The sequence below is a fragment of the Sitophilus oryzae genome, unplaced genomic scaffold, assembly GCF_002938485.1.
Source record: "Sitophilus oryzae breed Bouriz unplaced genomic scaffold, Soryzae_2.0 scaffold_811_pilon_pilon, whole genome shotgun sequence".
NCBI lineage: Eukaryota > Metazoa > Arthropoda > Insecta > Coleoptera > Curculionidae > Sitophilus > Sitophilus oryzae.
In genome coordinates this window covers 2,395,304-2,415,498 of record NW_022147430.1, presented here as the reverse complement: position 1 = coordinate 2,415,498, position 20,195 = coordinate 2,395,304, and the positions used below count along the sequence as shown (strand labels likewise).

At 32.9% G+C, this 20,195-nt stretch overlaps 1 protein-coding gene across 1 annotated transcript in view; it reads right to left on the bottom strand.

The window, feature by feature from the left end:
• LOC115889203 (diacylglycerol kinase eta-like) overlaps positions 1-20,195 on the bottom strand; it is a 192,454-nt gene that overhangs the window by 7,165 nt on the left and 165,094 nt on the right. The window contains exon 9 of the mRNA XM_030909153.1: positions 3,620-3,790. Within this exon, the coding sequence (XP_030765013.1) occupies positions 3,620-3,790 (171 nt within the window). The remainder of the gene's footprint in view (positions 1-3,619; positions 3,791-20,195) is intronic.

The window sequence follows — 20,195 nt, the reverse complement described above, 5'->3', positions numbered from 1 at the left end:
TTTTCTTTAAAATGTTCCTGTCTTTAAGAATCAATGGCTACATGAATAGTTTAAATTGTCCTAAAAAGTCATTCTATTTAGTTAATGAAATTTATTTACCTTTACTGCCTACCTCCTTTGCTTTTGGATGTAAATACAAAATATTATTACAAATTTTAGAAATTAAATGAGAATTTAACTCGAACTTCCAATATTTGCTTGATTTCTGTCACATAAATGACATTGATTGAAAAACAAAACCAGAAAACCCAGCCTTCTCGCTCTGGTTAGTTTGGTGACAGTTATAACCGATTTTTTCAGGAACCGTGTTCCGTAAAAAGAAAACTTTCAGGAAACCGATAGAAACAGCACAAAAACCATAACCAAGGTAAGTAACGGAATACGCCCTAAATGAAGCAAAAAAATACCAAGGGTGTCATTTAAAAATCAAAAGTTGCAATCATTTCCGGTGAAACAGGAAGTGACCGAAAACAATTGAATACAACAATCAATCCTAATTTATGTCATATACTAACATGTTAAATCTCCTTTTTTTATCTGAAAAAATAAAAAAGTTATAGGGGGTGAGCCACTTTTGGGACGCACCCTGTATAGAAAAAATATTTAAAATCCACAGTTCAATGTAACATTCAAATTACTTCTGCTGTACGTCGATATAATTTCAAAGGTGCGCGTTCCTTTAATTAAGCCCGTTTCAAAAGGGACCCTTTTTCATCATCAAGTATTAAACAGCCGAAAAAAGTCGGCACAGTGTACGGGAGGGTAAATGAGTTTTTCTGGATTTAATTTTAAATTTACACGCCTATTCAGAGAGCGGGACACGGAGCCCCCAGGGCGGGCGAAAACTTTTTTTTTAAAGCTGCCTACTTTAGATATTTTGGCGGATCGCATTCTTATATTTAAATAAATTACAAAAAAGTACGGTGTTTGATGACAATAGGAGCCTTAATGAGCACATTTTCCAGAAAATATTAATACAGGAGTTTCTAGTGTTTTACGTAGCCGTATACTTGAACAAAGTTTGTATGATAGAGAAAGTAAAGCTATTTTGGAATAGTAGAAAAAAAAGATGCAAAAAATTTAAATGTCGATTATTGTAAATAAACTAAATAACATGCCTTAGATCTAAATATGTTGTATGCCATATGAAAGTTTCAAAGTATTTAAAGTAATTTAAATGGATTTTTACTCATGAAAAGAACGCAGGGGTGGATGGGCTATATGGGAAAACGGGAAAATTCCCGGTGGGCGGCCGGTGGGAACATGAGCCGGTAGGCCGGTCCCGGTCAGAGCTCAAGATTGGCTTAGTAAAAATTAAATGGCTAATCTTCTAACTAAAGATACGTTAGATTCTTAGTGACTGCCTTACTAGCTAATCAATTTGCATCAATATAATCGTCAGTTGCTTTTAAACATAAACACCAATTTGTAAAATAACTATTGTTAGATGTATATTAAGGTCTGTAGGTCACTTCGAGAACCCAATCCATACCGATCCCACTGCCATTGGATACTATATTGCGTATTGCAGGAGAATTGATGGGAAGTGCAAAGTGTTTAATGACTGCGACAAAGAATTTCGCAATACCTACATCGGCTTCTTGCGTAGTTAACGCGCACTTACTTTTATATTCAGTTTAGTTTTTTGTTTCCAGTTCACATCCCCAATGAGCCCATGGGTATTCTTACGTAATTTACTGGCAGTCTCGTTGTGAAAGGAATCATTAGAAGCATTTTATATTTGATCTTTTACAGGTTACATGATTGGAAAACTCCAATTCCCCAATTCCCGATTTCCAGTAATCAAAACGAAATTTGCTGTATTTCAAAAACGGCAAGAGTGACTGGTATAGAGTTTGAAGCAGGATGAGGCAGGATTATAGCAGCAAAAGCAGGAGCTTGATCAGCCATCCTGCTTTTATTGTGTTGCTATGTGTGACGTCACCGATCGGACCTAAACTTGCTGTATATTAAAAACAGCAGGTGTTGCTGGGATGAAATTTACAGCAGGATGCAACAGGGGTACAGCTGCGCAAGCAGGAACCAGTTTTGGCGATCCTGCTTCTCATGTGTTGCCAACTGGGAAGTCAGTAACCAAAATAAAAGTATAGCTCAACATTGGTAGGTGTGGCTGGGTTGGGATTTGAAGCAGGATAAAGCAGGATTGTAGCAGCCCAAGCCAGATCGTATTTTATAATTCCTGCATTCAATGAGTTGCTGAACTTTCCCGATCTTATTCAATCGGTTATTTTCGATCGATTAAGTAGATCGACATCCTTAGTATAGCCCAAATTTCAACATTGAATATGCTGACTGCATAAATGCTTAATCAAGATTATGTTTTTAAACGGTTTTATTTAGCTCGACCCGTACGCTATTTATTTATTTGGGTCAAAATTAGAAATTGAAATTTAAGTACCTTCCTGTTGTCAGATTGATCTGAAATTTGGTACACACCTTTAGTTCCGATGACAATACAATATAGTAATATCAATAACATTGTAAATCTAAGATGGCTGCCGGTACAAAATGGCGGATTTCATATTTTTCCACAACCCCCTCAATATGGGTATCAAATGAAAGGGCTGCACTAGTAGAATACTGTGGTTATGACAAAATTTAAAATCCAAGATGGACGTCGTTACAAAATGGCGTATTAGGTGAGGGCATGAGTAGTCGTGTCCAGAACAGTTGTGTTCAAGATTGTGTGACGTTAGAAGGACAGATAAAAAAAAATAGGTGATTAGATGTACCTACATAGTTAGCGGTAGCTTTACCACCCAAGTTAAGGTAATAGGTTAAAACGTGCTGAGGACTGTATGGCATTAGGGTGACTAAAAATGTAATGTCGCAAGCGTTTTCCCCTCAAGATTGGGCGCCTCTTGTTGTATATTATAGCCTTGCCCCTCTACTGGACCCCCGGGGGGGGGTCGACCGTTAAAATGTCTATTACTCGTGGGAACAACATGGAAACAATAAATAAAAAAACAAACAAAAATAAATTATCAGGTAAAAAACCATGTAATAATGATGCACTAAATGAATTAAATAGAATGAGGAATATTCGGTAGGCATTTCCGTTAAATACTAAAAACTAGAAAATAAAAAATCGGTAAAAAAACTTTTAAGTTAAACGGTTTTATCTTATGTGCACTGAAAACTAGAAAATAATAATAACAATTAGGTATTTTGAACTTCTAGTTCAGAAATATTTTAGTACTAGGCAGAATAGCTTTTAGGCATATTAGACTAAAACAAAAACGTGGGGCCCCTCTGAAATCCTACCTATGGCAAAGCATATCTTTATACTTTGGTAGATCATGAGCTCGGCGTTCGCTGGTGAAGCCGCCACGGCTGGTTATTGATTGTCAAAATCTCCAGTTACGATTATAGTATAGAAGAAAGTATTACAGCAATAGTTAATGGGCCCCACGTTTTTATTTTAGTCTAATATGCCTAAAAGCTATTCTGCCTAGTACTAAAGTATTTCTGAACTAGAAGTTCAAAATACAGTCTTGTTATAAAAAAACCTTGAATAAAAATAATACATCTGTGTCAATACCAGATTAATGAATATTCGAAAAAAATAAGTTAAGGACAAAAATGAACAGGCGCTTACCAAATTCCGAAGGGCTTTTTTCAGACTGTTCGCTCTGTTATTGAGGGCGTCCTTCTCGCGTTCCATAAACCGCGACGTCCTTCTGTGCTTTCGAAAGTTGAAGTTGCTCAGTTCCTTTTCGCACTTTTCACTTTTGCCCCTGTCGAACGAGATTTCACTGTCCGTGTCCTCCTTAAAACAAGAAAAGATACATAATGTGTGGAATTTGACAAACAATATGTGTTATACAGGGTGTCCCAGAAATAAGTGCAATTATTTTAAGGGCTGGTAGATCTCGACAAAAGAAATATATTTTCTCTTTATCGTTTTTCAAATAAGTCCAAAATAACGGAGTTATTTTACTTTGAAAATTTCCAAAAAAAATGATTTTTTGCTAAAATTTTGAGAACCACTGGATCTTTTCTGGATTTTTTTTCTTGTAAATTTAATCTAATACCTATGTCGCCATATTATCAAGAAATTATGTTTTTTAACTAAAAACTAAAAAAAAAATCAAAAATTTCGGAATTTTGAAAAAAAAAATTCGCGGCAAAACCTCATAGGCGTTTTTCTGGGGTTGAACTATACTACCAGTTAAAATACTTGCACTTATTTCTGGGACACCCTGTATACAGGGTCCGGCAATAGTGCGTCGGGCATCTGATGTAGCTCCTAGAATAAAACAGTTGGGAATTTTGGTTAATTGCAGATCTAAAGTATGTGCTAGGATGTATTTCAGAAAAAGATTTTAACTTCTACAGGGTGGCTCAAAAAAGTGTGAGTGAATCGGGATGATTTTTTTAAATGGAACACCCTGTATATTATTGCATTTTTCGCTTCCTTTCATATCACTTTGCGTAATTCTAAGATATGAGTAAATATATTTCGATAGTTTCAGAGATATTCAACGGTAAAAATCATTGGGTGGGCTTTGATAAAAATTTACTGTGGAAAATGTCATATGAAATATAAAACCGCAAATATTTGAGAAACCGTTAAAAATTTTGAAATGCTCTATATACAAAAAATGTTAAAAAGTAATATATAGGGTGCTCCATTTAAAAAAAAACAAAGAGAAATTATTTTATATTTTAGAAAGTTTGGCGTATAATTTTAAAACACCCTGTACAATTTAAGATTAACAAATTTAGAGCAAAGTAAGTATAGACCATCTAAATTAAATGCCTAATATTGTTTTGATTTCAGGACAATTTTTGTTTTTGTAATAATGTATTACAATAATAATATAATAATTTTGTAAGAATGTTAAAAAATACACATTTTTTGTTTATTTATTAATATCTCTGAAACTGTCGAAATATATTTATTCATATCTTAGGATTATACAAAGTGATCTAAAAGAAAACCAAAAATGCAATAATATACAGGGTGCTCAATTTAAAAAAATCATCCCAATCCACTTACACTTTTTTGAGCCACTCTATAGAAGTTAAAACATTTTTCTGAAATACATCTTCTTACATACTTTGCACTTAAACGTTTTGTTTTTTGTAATGGAACACCCTATATATTAATTGACTTTCGGATTCTAGGAGAACAATAATGGTGAGTTTTATTAGAGAAGTACCGTATGATCGAATAAAAACGGCGTCAGCGATGGCCATGAAATGACGATCGATGACATTTCCCATATAATTTTACATATAAAATGACAGCGATCTTCATTTCATAGCCATCGCTGACGCCGTTTTTATTCGATCATACGGTATTGACTAAAGTGTAAGATTTTTGACATATTTAATATTTTCTAAAAATAAAGAACAATTTTTAAATTTCAATAAAAACTACCTAAATGGGAATTTACCGGGTATAGCCTAATATGCAGTTAAAAAAACTACTGTACATTAAATCAAATTAAAACTTGGCCCAAATAAGTTATACAGGGTAAGACAAAATTAATGTTGAACATTGGTCACCTTGAAAAGCAAGTTACTCTTTTATTTGAAATGGAACACCCAGTATATTATTTGGATATTTAATGAGGAATTCATGTCTCTTCAAAATACTATTAAGGTTGTCTACCCCTCAAAAAAGATTGAGTAGATCTTTATTATTTGATAAAATCTAGGTGGCTGGTGATATGTCTGATGTTACTTCAACATAGCTGTCTAATTAGTCTAACTTTAACAACTAGTAAAAAAATTCTCAGAAATTTACGGAAAATGGAAATTTGTCCTACATCAGAGAGAATTGATATGATTCTATTAGTTGGTGAATGCAATGTTCATGTTATATTATAATACAATGTTATATTATATAAACATATTAATTACAATATCAAGTTTTAATTGATTTTCATTTAGATATAGAATATAAAAAATAAACAGTTTAAAATTATGATTTACTATAGGAATCCGTATAAGTTTATGCAGTTAATTTATAAAGCAATCTAGCTTCTAATTAATGAAAGACTAATGTGAAACGGGAAACAATATATCAAATTCATTAGCTCACTTACAGAGGTTTCACAAACATATATTCTGAACGGAAAAATGAGCATATGAAATTTACCTGCTGGGAAAATTGCAATACTGTAGGCGGACCTAAATTGAATAAGAATTTTTGCGATTTTCTTTGTTAGGTTTGCAGCTACGAGGTAAATTAATATGGATTTGGTATATTTAACAACAAATTCACATTTCAAGTAAATATCTACAGTCTTTTATAGTCGGAGAGCTGGCGACATATTTAGAGGACATATTTTAGGCAAGTTAGAATAACAAAAAAATTATAGTTTATTAATACTATACTAAGGGTGGCTGCAACGACGTCCCGTAATCCTGCTGTTATAACTAGTGATGTGCAGGTCGGAACGTGCCTCAGGGAACGTGCCCATGTTCCGGGAATGTTCCGGGAACATTCCCCACTTTTCGGGAACTTTTCTTAAATTTAGGGAAAGTAATCAAAACATTGGAAAAGTTGTGAACAGGCCACGCCACAAATAAAAAGAAGAAGAGAAATTAGGTTATAAACATAACCTAAATTTGTTTCTTTTATCGACTTGTGTTGCTTCTGTTGCTATTTATATATTATTTTGATGTTATTAAATATATTTTGAAAGTTATATTTTCTTAACTTTATCACATTTCTGCTTTGGGGAATATTTCCGTGAACCTTCCCGGAAAGTTTCCAATTTTTAATAACATTAAAAAAAATTCCATTCCCATCACTATCCCGATTTGGGGAACGTTCCTGGGAACGTTCCCAAGAACATTCCCTCAAAATAAGATTCCCGGAATGTCCCCATCTCTAGTTATAACATAATTGGTTTTTGGTTTTTATATATAAAAACCAGCTAACAATTTTATTGGTTTTTATATAGGGTGGTCCGAACTGTATTCCGGAAACATCGGCAGCATATTCTGCAGATAAAAATAAGTAAAAAAGTTCGTATAAATGTATGTCCTAAAATGCTTAGTTGTATGTAGAAGTTTCATTTTTATTTCGATTTTTTCCAAATAATTTATGAAGTAACGTCAGTATTTTGATAAGAATTGGTGTCTGGGAGTTTTTTGATATGAAAAATTTGATTTTGATGTCAATGAGACTCCTACTTGTAGAGGGCGCCACCTACAAATTTTTTAACTGGTTTGAAGATTAATAACTTTTCGTCCGTACCTGTATAAAACTACCGATTAAAAAATTATACATTTACGACATTTTTTACGTAAAAAAGGACTCTTGGTAAAAATCGTTACGAGTAATAGTTCTCGAGATATTTGGAATCTGAATTATTAATACCTATCATTATTAATATAAACTAAACATGCGTTGACTAAATAGTTATTAGACTGAAATCATAAATTTGATATGATTTTGTGACAAAAGTTCAACAGAAACTGTTTTATCATCATTTTTTCGAAGAAACATTTATAATTAATTTAAAAAAACAAAAACTTCCCAAATTAATTATTTCAGTCAAATAAGTATCCATTCAACGTGTTTATTTTTGTCAATAATGCCCTGTATTGACTATTTCCATTCTAAATATCTTGAGAGCGGTTGCTCGTAGCGATTTTTACCAAGATAGGTATATTTTTTACGTAAAAAGTCACGGTATTGTATATTTCTCCACTCAGTAGTTTTATACAGGTATGGACAAAAATTATTACTGTTCAAAATAGTTAAAACACATGTAGGTGGCGCCCCCATAGGACTCATATTGACATCAAAATCAAATTTCTCATGTCAAAAAGCTCCCAGACACCAATTTTTATCCAAATAATCACGTTATTTCAGAAATTTGAAAAAAATTAGTCAATCAGCCACCCTAATCGGACAGAGGGGTTGCGGTTATTTCGCTACTGCGCAACCCATGACATTTGCAAAAAAATAAATTCAAAAAATATCCTTTAGGCAACTTGAAATTTCTTTATTCTTAACTGTGTGTTGCGTTATGCTATTTCTAAATAACTGTTATAAAATAACAGATAGTTAAATAACAACCCATCTCTAAATTAACAATAGGTTATTTTTATTTTAAGTTATTTTAAAGAAGTATTATACTTAAGTAATTTACCTTGGGGTTTTCTAATTTATTTTGATTAATTTGTAAGTCTCTGATCGGGGGGCCATACTGGCTCATACAAAAAATACAGAAAGGCGACAATTATAACTTTATCTAAACTATTAATTTAAATTTTATCATTAAAGTTTTGAAACTTTAATGGAAACGAATGAGAATAAAATCGAAATACAACAGTAGAAGCTTTTTGGACGAATTTTATAGAATAAAGCTAGGAATAAGACTAGGACGGACGCAGAATAGGACATTATGGATTTCAAACTTTTCAAGACTAGTTAATTAATGCTCTAATGAATTACTTCAAGTTGGCGAAAATTAATTAATTTAGTAACATCCTATAAAGAGGCTCAACTAAGGCTAATGACTTTTTATTTAATATAAATTCAGAAATAAACCTCAAGAATATCAGCGTATTTATGTGATGTAACAGAGAAAAATAATAAATAAATAAACAACTTTATTGTACAAAAAGCCAAAATAGCTTCACCGACAAAGCATTTACAAAACAAACAATAGCACAAAAAATATACAAATAATAAAATATATCATACAATACAAATCAATTCAAAAAAAAATTACGTAATTAAAATTACAAATAAAACATACATGGACTTTGCAGAACACAAAAAAAGGCGTATCAATAAAATTTTACAATAGGAAAATTGTAAATGGATATAATCATGTAAGAGTTATAAAATATTAAATATTAAATACTAGACCTTTAACCAGTGTGTGAGAAAATTTTAAAATTCAAAATTGTTCATGATTAAACATCAACAAAAAAGTCGTTTTTTGCTCATATAGGGCTCTCTCCAGTAAGTATGATTTGAGAGCTTTGCGGAATTCGGGAAAGAATGAAAGTGACTTGATATTCAAAGGCAGATGATTGTACATTTTTTTGGCATTGTACAGTATTGAGTCTTTAACTAGTCCTGAGCTCGGGGTTGGCAGATTTCGATCGGGCTCCGCATTCCTAAGTGGATAGTTGTGATATGGCCTTTCGGGAATAGCAGATATGTGCTTGCAGATTAAGCAAACGAATTCAAAAATGAATAAAGAAGGAAGAGTCAGTATTTTAAAATTTTTAAAGAAATTCTGGCAGTGAGGTCTACTGTTCAGTCCCAATTAATATCGAACTGCTCTCTTTTGAAGTTTGAAAATACGATGAAATTTTGTCGCGCAGCAAGTACCCCAGAATGGAAGGGCATAACGAAGATGCGACTCAAAAAGGGCATAATAGACTATTCTAGAGGTTGATAAGTTAAGTTCCTTAGAAACTGATCTTAGCGCAAAACAGGCAGCGCTTAGTTTCTTTGATAATGCTTCGATGTGCAAGTCCCATTTTAAAGACCCGAATTTATAAAACCTGTTAAGACCCATACTGACTTTCGCTGCTGAAACATAAGAATCAAAAAGGAAAATGAGAACAACAGAGATGAAAATATTATAAACAATAAAAGGGACTACACTGCTCGACAGAATATGCAATTCAGACACGCTAAGAGAGTTGGGAGTACAGGACGTTGTAAGATGGGTAAAAGCAAGACACCGCTGTTGGAGAGACCACGTAGACGGGATCGGTCCAGGTCGAATTGCCAAGTGGGCCAAAACAAAAGAAGAAGAAGAAGAGATTTGTGAGTGGAAACGTTTTATCCCTGACACAAGAAGAATAAACGTTATATCCATTTTAACCTTTCTTCAATAGGTGTGTTATCGACGCCTATGATCCTTATGATATGCAGTCATTGTCACGCCGTGTCTGCATCCCGTGTCCGCTGATTGCGAGTAGCGGAGTCGTAGGCTTTGGAAAGAGTTAAATATCGGAGGTTGTTGATTTCGGCCCAGAGAAGACATTGTTGGTCAAGATAGTTAGAATTATATTTTAAATATCAACTTCTGTTAACTATATTAATCTCCCGATTACAGGTGTTAATTTTTATATCAATTCTTAATAAATGACATCTAGAGATTGACCTCGCCTAAATAATCATCGATTTTCATACCCCAGCCGTTTTTGGCGCCGTTTTTTTAAAGATCACACTGTGGTTCTAACAATAAAGTTCTTGTGTGTAATATACGACATGGCTTTGACCTTTAATGTAAAGTTAATTAGGCCAAATGTTTTATTATGTTATTTTTCAATGCGAAACAAATACAAAAAGCTACCCCCTCAGATAAATTTATACTTCACATTAGTTTAATACATGAAAATATCGAATCATTAGGAAACTTAAAGGTAAAATACGGAGGAAATGTGGGAAATTACCAGAGAACTAGTTATGTTACTATAAATAAACTTTATATTGAATGGAACTCTTGTGGAACTAAGGAGGAAAGTAGTGGGAGTGTTATATACATTCCTAAGACCTAATAACAACGTATAACAAAAGGTTCGGTGAAAAACAATTTTGAGTGGGCTATTATGGAAAGGAATTTATTTAGCAGGAAACTGATTGGGCGCTTTGTGTATATGTTGACCTAAAACAGCTGATATAAATATTTTTCTGAAATCCTTAAAACAATTTTATTCGACCTAATAATAGACAAAACAGCCATATTTTGCGCTTCAAATAAGCTATATTTTTAATGCATAAACATGACGTGGGTACTTCAGATTCACTTTTTGTTCCTTGAAAATAATTCTGTTTTTCTTTTTCGCCGCTGAAATGTAAAATTGTAACGAATGAACCGATAGTCTCAAAACGAAGAACAAACAAAGCTTTTTTAATCCTATCTAATATATTTTTTCCCTAGACACCGACTACCAGGATCATTAGCCATGGACAACACCACACCACGTATAGCTCACAACGCAATTACTGGGATTCCTCAAGGGATCACTCTTACAAGGACAATTCAAAATTTAAATTGGTAGATTAGGCAATTTAACAAATCACTATAAGCACCGACATATACCGTGCTGGCAACTGTTACTTTTGGTTCGGCATTTACATGTGTGGAAGTAAATCGCATAGTGATCTTATTAAGTCGGAGTGAGAGAAATGCGACCGACCGACGTGACGAGCGACGGTGTGCTGTTGCGGCGTTGCCGATACGCCTTTCCCTATCATGTAAAGTAAAATCACGATCGCAAACCGCTTATTTTTAAAAGACTTTTTTTAAGAGATAACTAGATAAAATTATTAGACATGTTTCTGAGCATCTGAAATGGAATTATAAGGATATCGTTAAGGTGTTATTTTTTTATAACGAGAAAACGTCAGTAATCGCGATAATTTAAAAACTCAACTGTTTAACACATAACAGGCCATAACTCAAGAACCACTTTAGATATTGAAACTTTTTTTATTTTCAAGATCGGATATTTTAGAATATGTTTACATAAGAAAAATTCTATAAGGTTGTTTTTTCTATTCAAAAATTGTAAACAATCCATCAATTTACTTTTAGAGCATAGCAATTTTCAGCAAACGTGTAATTTTTTTATTGATAAAGATTTTCACATACTGTCTACAAAGAAAATACAGCAGAAATATTAACAAAGTTCTTGAAAAAACTACAATTTATTATTTCTAATAGATTTCGAGATATAGGTTTTTGAATTCAGAGTTCTAATAGCGCGACCATTATCGAACACCGACTCAATTCCACTTATTTTTACCAAAAATGCAAGTGTTTTAGCTTGCACTTAAAAAAATTCAAGCTAGAGGGAAAATTACAACGATTAGTTAATAAATGAACAAATTAAGTATCACGAGACGTAATTAAATCGTGAAGCTGAACGCATGACGTACACCTTTCCCTAGAACTTTAAGTACTGACAGAGGTATTGATTGGGTGGACCGGTCAACTGCGACAAATCTGCTATATCCCCTTCCACGTCTCTTAGCAATGTGCACAGTTTCTCGGTTTATTATTTCATATGTTTGGCAACGTGTTTACTGTCCTCTCTTTGTTCAGTACATTATAAACGCATTGTACTCTTCTTACATACGGAAATCTCGACCCAAGACTAACCTTTGCCAGCCCTTAGTACATTTTAAGTTGAATGATCGAAGCATCAAAAACAGATCCAAAAGTAGAGAAAAAAATTAAAACTAACAACGTAAACAAAAGAAAAATAGGTAAGTATTATGTACGTTGTGTGCGTCTGAAAAGTGGCTCACCCCTCTAACTTTTTTTTTCAGATAAAAAACGAGGTTTGGTATGTTAGTATATGACATAAATTAGGATTGAGTGACGTATTCAGTTGTTTAGTTCACTTACTGTTTCACCGAAAATGACTACAACTTTTGATTTTTAAATGACACCCTCGGTATATTTCTAATTTATTTGATAGAAAATGACACTCTGAATACAATGACTTATCATATGTCAATTTTTTAACATTTTAAACAAGCTATAGATTTAGTAGGAAAGCAAAATAAAACTGTATAAAGGATCAAAATCGATGTTACCAGTGATTCGTGCGAATGAATATTTAGCTAGATTGACATTAGTAGAACATTATGCAATTTGATGCACTCGGATCAAAATTATGTTATTATATACGTGATCGTCATATATGAACGCATCGAAATCCGATGTGCGTGATTCATTATCCCTCAGTTTTCATCAATCAGTTTTCAACACAAAACAGTTTTGCGCCGCAACTGGTTATTGGGTGTACATACATATGTAGCTTGCTACTGAACACATCGATTTTGACGAGTTCTCTGTTACGTCTCAAAAAATTAAAATACAGCCCTTATAATGTACAGGGTATCCCTGAAACACGTGCAATTATTTTAAGGGACGGTAGAAAGAAAGAAACTCTTTCTTTCTACTGGTCAAAAGAAACATATTTTCCCTTTTCCATTTTTAAAATAAATTGAAAATAACCGATTGAATGAAAGATAATAGACTGTAAACTTATATAAACCTTTATTTTGACATTTTAAAAAGTGAGTCCAAAGTTTCATAACATCTCGTGTCTGCGTCGCAATATATCAAATATCAAAGGTCACAAAATCAGTTTTTTTGCAAATATCTAGCTTCGTATAATTTTATGAGCATTATATTCCTTGAGGTTTAGAGCATCATACTCTTTACAAATGTTTTCTCTAAATTTTCCATTAAACATAAGGTTGACCATTTTTTTAACTTATACAGAGTGAGTCCTCAATAAGTATAAATATTTACAGGGCTGGCAGATCTCGATAAAAGCAACATTTTCTATTTACCGTTTCAAATAAGTCCAAAATAACCAAGTTATTTAAGTTTCAAAATTTAAGAAAGAAAATGCGAAATTTTCAACATTTTTCTTTCCGAAAAAAACTTCATAGACATCTTACTCGGGTCGAAATATACCACCCTTAAAAATATTCGCACTTAGTTAAGACTCACTCTGTATGACTATTAATAGTATTATGGAATCTAACGCGGTCTAAAATATCTTTTTTTGTGTAATTATTATGTAGAAAAAAAATTGGCACCGGGAGGCACGTATAGCCGCCCATACTTGATATTTTTAGCCGACCATACCAACAGGTATGGTAGGCTATTAAGATCGGCAAAAAAAATCATTTCACTCAAAATAAGTTATTTGGGTCATAAATGACCTAAATACAAAATATTTTCATGGTGTCTGTCTCTCTGTCTGTCTGTCTGTCCGTCTGTCCGTCTGTAACACGATAACTCAAAAACCGTTAAACCGATTTTAACCAAATTTGGCACAAAAATTCTGTGGCATCCGAGAATCTGGCAATTAGTATTTGGTGGGGGTGGGGGGTTGGAGGGGGTATGGGAGGGAGTTAAAAATTTTTAAAAATCGTAAATTTTAAAAAACTCCAAAATTACAGTAGCTAGCGAAACGCGGTTTTCAATTAAAGATTAGGAATAATATTGGCCACAAAATTTGTAATAACATCAAAATCAGTCAAAGTCGCAGTTTTTGAAATAAAAAAAAATTGGAAAAATTCCCTTACTTTGAAACTAAAAGAGGCAGTTCTTTTAAAAACCAAACCAACTTTTTATTAACATATTTTAGTATGGGCGGCTATACGTGCCTCCCGGCGCCAATTTTTTTTTCTCAAATCTGCGACTTTGACTGATTTTGATGCGAGGGGTAAACCGCAATGCGGTGTACAACCCCAAACCAATGCAGACCAATTGTGTGGACTAATGGTGCCGATTAACTGACAATGCTAACAAATGGGGGAAATTGACCAATTTTGCAGAGCCAATGGAACCAATTAAGGGGAAATTGACAAATTTTGCAAAGCCAATGAAGCCAATTAAGAGGAAATTAAGGACCAATTATGAACCAATTAAAGGCTAATGTAAAATTATATTAGTAAAAACTACGCGCTATCGAGTCCGCAAATCTAGCCGAGTCGACGACAGGGTTGCCAGATTGGACCCTTAAACGCCATTTAGGATATTTTTAATGATTAGTTGACGTTAGCACAAGAAAAATAATTATTTATTGAAGTTATTTACAGTGGCGCGAATACCAAATAATGGTTTCCGTTAAATATCTTAAACTCGTAAGGTCCGTTTCACACGAGCAAAAATTATGGCGAAAATCATTAGGTAATTATTTCAAAAATCTGGCCGTTAAAATGTTTTGAGGTTGTTTTACTGAGTCTTAGTTGCGTTTTATATTTTAATTACAAAAATCCTGGAGAATATTTTGAAAGCGCAGCAAAGGAGCTTATTCCCAAGCTTATGCAAAGGGTTTGCCAATGAGTGTTCAAAATTTAACTTGTAGTGCATATGTTAAAAGATGCAGGACAGAAATGAAAATATCAGGACTCTTGTATTTATCTATAATACCTAATAGTAATAATAATAATATTCTATAGAAAATTATTTTTGAACCAATCTTTTTTGACAATTCGTTGACATTTACCCAGAGATATGAGATGGGGAGAGAATGTGCTAGACTGCACGAATTGTCCATAGATATGAGTGGGGGAGGACATACATACTACAGAGTATCCGAAGGACCAATTATGACAATTATTTGGGGAAAATGGGGAAATGGTGCTAATTCAAATGACCAATGGAAGGCCAATTATGACAATTCTTGGGGGAAATGGGAAAATAGTAGGTACCAATTCAAAAGACCATTTAAGGCCAATTATGACATTTTTTTTGGGGAAATGGTGAAAATTCTGAAAGACCAATGTGCCAATTAAGAGCCAATGTCCAGTATAGTGTACACAATTTTGGGTCGCGGTTTACCCCTCGTTTTGATGTTATTACAAATTTTGTTGCAAATATTATTCCTAATCTTAAATTGAAAACCGCGTTTCGCTAGCTACTGTAATTTTGGAGTTAAAATCGGTTTAGCGGTTTTTGAGTTATCGTGTTACAGACGGACAGACAGACAGACAGACAGACACTATGAAAATATTTTGTATTTAGGTCATTTATGACCCAAATAACTCATTTTGAGTGAAATTAAATGAATAGCATGTACGCCAATGACTTTTTTCTCTTGCTAGCGAAATAGTGTAAGAAATTTAATGCAGATTAAAAGGTGTCTCTTGATATTTTGTCGATTTCGGCCTTTTTGATGAGATAAACGCAATTTTATTAATTTGCCTAGATCCAAGTCTAATAGCAACCTTTTAAAAATTTTAATATCGTTAACCTGCGAAAGTTTTAAATAAGTACTCATTGATTCCTCATATCAAAAAATTGGCGCCGTGAGGCACGTATAGCCGCCCATACTAAAATATGTTAATAATCAATTATCTCAAAAACTGCGACTTTGACTGATTTTAATGTTATTACAAATTTTGTTGCAAATATTATTCCGAATCTTAAATTGAAAACCGCGTTTCGCTAGCTACTGTAATTTTGGAGTTACGATTATTTAAAATTTTTAAGCCCCTCCCATACCCCCTTACCAACCCTCCACCCCCACCAAAAACTAATGGCCAGCTTCTCGGATGCCACAGTATTTTTTAGCGGTGGGAACAATCGAATTATTTTCACCATCGAATAATTAGTAATAATTCATATTTCACAATCGAATTAATAATTCGAATTATTTAGTAGAATTATAAATTTAACCTAAAAATAAATTCATCCCAGCTAGTGCTCGTCTAGGGGCTATTTTAAACAAATCTGAACCATTGCCATACCTATATTCTATCATTGAATAAAGAATAAAAAAAAAATTCTTTAGTCAATGTGCCACTGTGCCGAAGCCGTTTAATAAATTAAACCATAATTTATAGTTTTAAATTTAAAAGTGCTGAGTTTATGATTGTTATTGTTATGGCCTTTTATAAACATTTCAATTCCTATTGAAAACCTCCTCTCTAAAATAAAAGCTTCTTCTAAAACGATATAAGTATGTCCTTGTTTACGTGCGGTTCGTATTTCTTTTTATTTTATGAGTGGCAATCAATAATTATTTAGATAAAAGAAGAAAATTAATTTTAGTGTTCGGCAGGTGTTTGGTGAAATTTGGGTGAGATGGAAATGAACCAAATAATAGTAGTATTCTTTCGTTCTGAACGAAATAAAAATTTTCACTTAAACTGATTTATTCTTACGTGGTATAACAAATAACAATGATTTCTGGATTTTTCTATATCGGATCTTCCTTTCTTTGTCGATTCCCTTTATAAATCAGTTTAAGTGAAAATTTTCAGTTCGTTCAGAACGAAAGAATACTACTAATTACTAACAATTACCAAAGAATATCTTAATACCCTAGAAGTCTCGTCTCGCATCAAAATCTGACCTGTCGATGGGGCCTCGCTTTGGCGAGCGAGGCCCCAACTTCGTGGGGCCTCGCTATTTTGCTCGGAATTGAACGAACAGACGCGCGGCGTTGCCTTGTTTTGTGTGTACTTTCTTGAATAGTTTTAAATTATAGTTTTAAATTTCATCTATTGCTATAATCAGTCTTTCCGCTCTCCGCTCTCCGCTCTCCGCAGTTTTCATATAATATTATCTATAGGTATAATTCCCGTGTTACAGTTTTGGGTGGTTTTGGTTACCGTACTCCTCCGAAACGGCTTAACCGATTTTGATGAAATTTTATATGTATATTCAGTAGGTCTGAGAATAGGTAGTTATATATTTCTTATACCCTTAAGTGATAAGGGTAGTCCACCCCATTTTTTTATTTTGCGAAAAAAAGAAAAAAATATTTTTTTTGGCATTAAAAATACAATCAACACTAAATTTTCACCGTTCTACCTTCATCCCCTATTTTTTAATAGGGGTTGTTTTTTAATTTTTGTTACCATCTCCGAAACGGCGTGACCGATTTTGATAAAATTTTATATGTATATTCAGTACGTCTAAGAATAGGTTGTTATCTATTTTTATACCCTTAACTGATAAGGGTAGCCCACCCTCATTTTTTTTAGTTTTTGAAAGAAAAAATGTTTTTATTTTTGTATTTGGCATTAAGAAATACAAACAACCCTAAATTTTCACCGTTCTGCTATCATCCCCTATTTTTAATAGGGGTAGTTTTTATTTTTTTTTGTTGCCATCTCCGAAACGGCTTGGCCGATTTTGATGAAATTTTATATGTATATTGAGTAGGTCTGAAAATAGGTTGTTATATATTTTTTATACCCTTAAGTGATAAGGGTAGCCCACCCCCATTTTTTTTATTTTTTGAAAAAAAAATATTTTAATTTTTTTTATTTGGCAAACTCTAAATTTTCACCGTTCTACCATCATCCCCTATTTTTTAATAGGGGTTGTTTTTTTAAGTTTTTTTGTTACCATCTCCGAAACGGCTTAACCGATTTTGATAAAATTTTATATGTATATTCAGTACGTCTAAGAATAGGTTGTTATATATTCTTATACCCTTAAGTGATTAGGGTAGCCGAGAGGGTAGCCCACCCTCATTTTTTTATTTTTGAAAAAAAAAATATTTAATTTTTTTTTATTTGGCATTAAAAAATACAAACAACTCTAAATTTTCACCGTTCTACCATCATCCCCTATTTTTTAATAGGGTTTGCTTTTTTAAATTTTTTGTTACCATCCCCGAAACGGCTTGACCGATTTTGATAAAATTATATGTATATTCAGTACGTCTAAGAATAGGTTGTTATATATTCTTATACCCTTAAGTGATTAGGGTAGCCGAGAGGGTAGCCCACCCTCATTTTTTTATTTTTGAAAAAAAAATATTTAATTTTTTTTTATTTGGCATTAAAAAATACAAACAACCCTAAATTTTCACCGTTCTACCATCATCCCCTATTTTTTAATAAGGTTTGCTTTTTTAAATTTTTTGTTACCATCCCCGAAACGGCTTGACCGATTTTGATAAAATTATATGTATATTCAGTACGTCTAAGAATAGGTTGTTATCTATTTTTTATACCCTTATGTGGTAATGGTAGCCGAGAAGGTAGCCCACCCTCATTTTTTATTTTTTGAAAAGAAAAAAAAATGTTTTATTTTTTAGTTGGCATTAAAAATACAAATAACCTAAATTTTCACCGTTCCATCATCATCCCCTATTTTTTAATAGGGGTTGTTTTTTTTTAATTTTTTGTTACCATCTCCGAAACGGCTAGACCGATTTTGATAAAATTTTATATGTATATTCAGTAGGTTTGGTTTGGTTTGGTTTGGTCACAACCTATTCCCAGGTTATCTATTTTTTATACCCCTAAGTGATAAGAGTGGTCCACCCCAACTTTTTTTTTCTTTTTTAGACAATTTTTTTATTTTAATTGTTTTATAGGGAGTGCTTATTTTTTAGGGGGTGCATGTCCAAAATTTTCTTCTGGGTACTCACTTTCATCACTTAAGGGACCTCTGTACAAAATTGCATATTCCTAGTCCTAGAACGGATTTTACATAAAAATTATACAAATTTTTACCCTTAGTTAAGGAATGAATCCCCTTAAGGAATCAATTCCAAAAATTGCTCTAACTATTCAATTACACTACATAATAAACCTCTGTGCAAATTCTCATATTCCTTGAACAGAATTTATTGTTCCTTGAACGTTCTGGAATTTCCCCTCATTTCACACCCTTAGAAGGCGAATTTCCAAAAATTGCTTCTTAGTGCTAAATTACGTTACATAACATGCAAAATTCATACTTCTAAAACCGATTGTAACAAATTTTTGTACAAATTTTCATCCCTTATTTTTTAGGGGATGCATGCCTAAAATTCGCTTTTAGGTACTCATTTTCATCATTTAAGGGACCTCTGAACAGAATATCATACTCCTAGTCCTAGAACGGATTTTACATAAAAAATTATACAAATTTTCACCCCTAGTTTTACCCCCTTAAGGAATGAATTCCAAAAATCACTCTAATTATTCAATTACGCTACATAAGGAACGTCTGTGCAAATTTTCATATTCCTTCAACAGAATTGTTTCAGAACGTTCACCCCTCATTTCACACCCTTAGAGGGCGAATTTCCAAAAATTGCTTCTTAGTGCTAAATTACGTTACATAAGAAACGTCTGCAAAATTCATACTTCTAAAACCGATTTTAACAAATTTTTGTACAAATTTTCATCCCTATTTTTAGGGGATGCATGCCTAAAATTCGCTTCTAGGTACTCACTTTCATCATTTAAGGGACCTCTGAACAGAATTTCATACTCCTAGTCCTAGAACGGATTTTACATAAAAAATTATAAAATTTTCACCCCTAGTTTTACCCCCTTAAGGAATGAATTCCAAAAATCACTCTAATTATTCAATTACGCTACATAAGGAACCTCTGTGCATTTTTTCATATTCCTTCAACAGAATTGTTTCAGAACGTTCACCCCGCATTTCACACCCTTAGAGGGCGAATTTCCAAAAAGTGCTACTTAGTGCTAAATTACGTTACATAAGGAACGTCTGTGCAGAATTTCATAACAACAACAACAACAACGTTTTATTGTACAAAAAGCCAAAACAGCTTCATCGACAAAACAAAACAAAAAAAAACACAAAAACAAATATACAAATAATAAAAAAATGTCATACAATACAAATCAATTCAAAAAAAAAATTACGTCATAAAATTACAAATAATACATATATGGACATTGCAGAACACAGGCGTATCTAGAAAATTTTACAAAAGCAAAAACT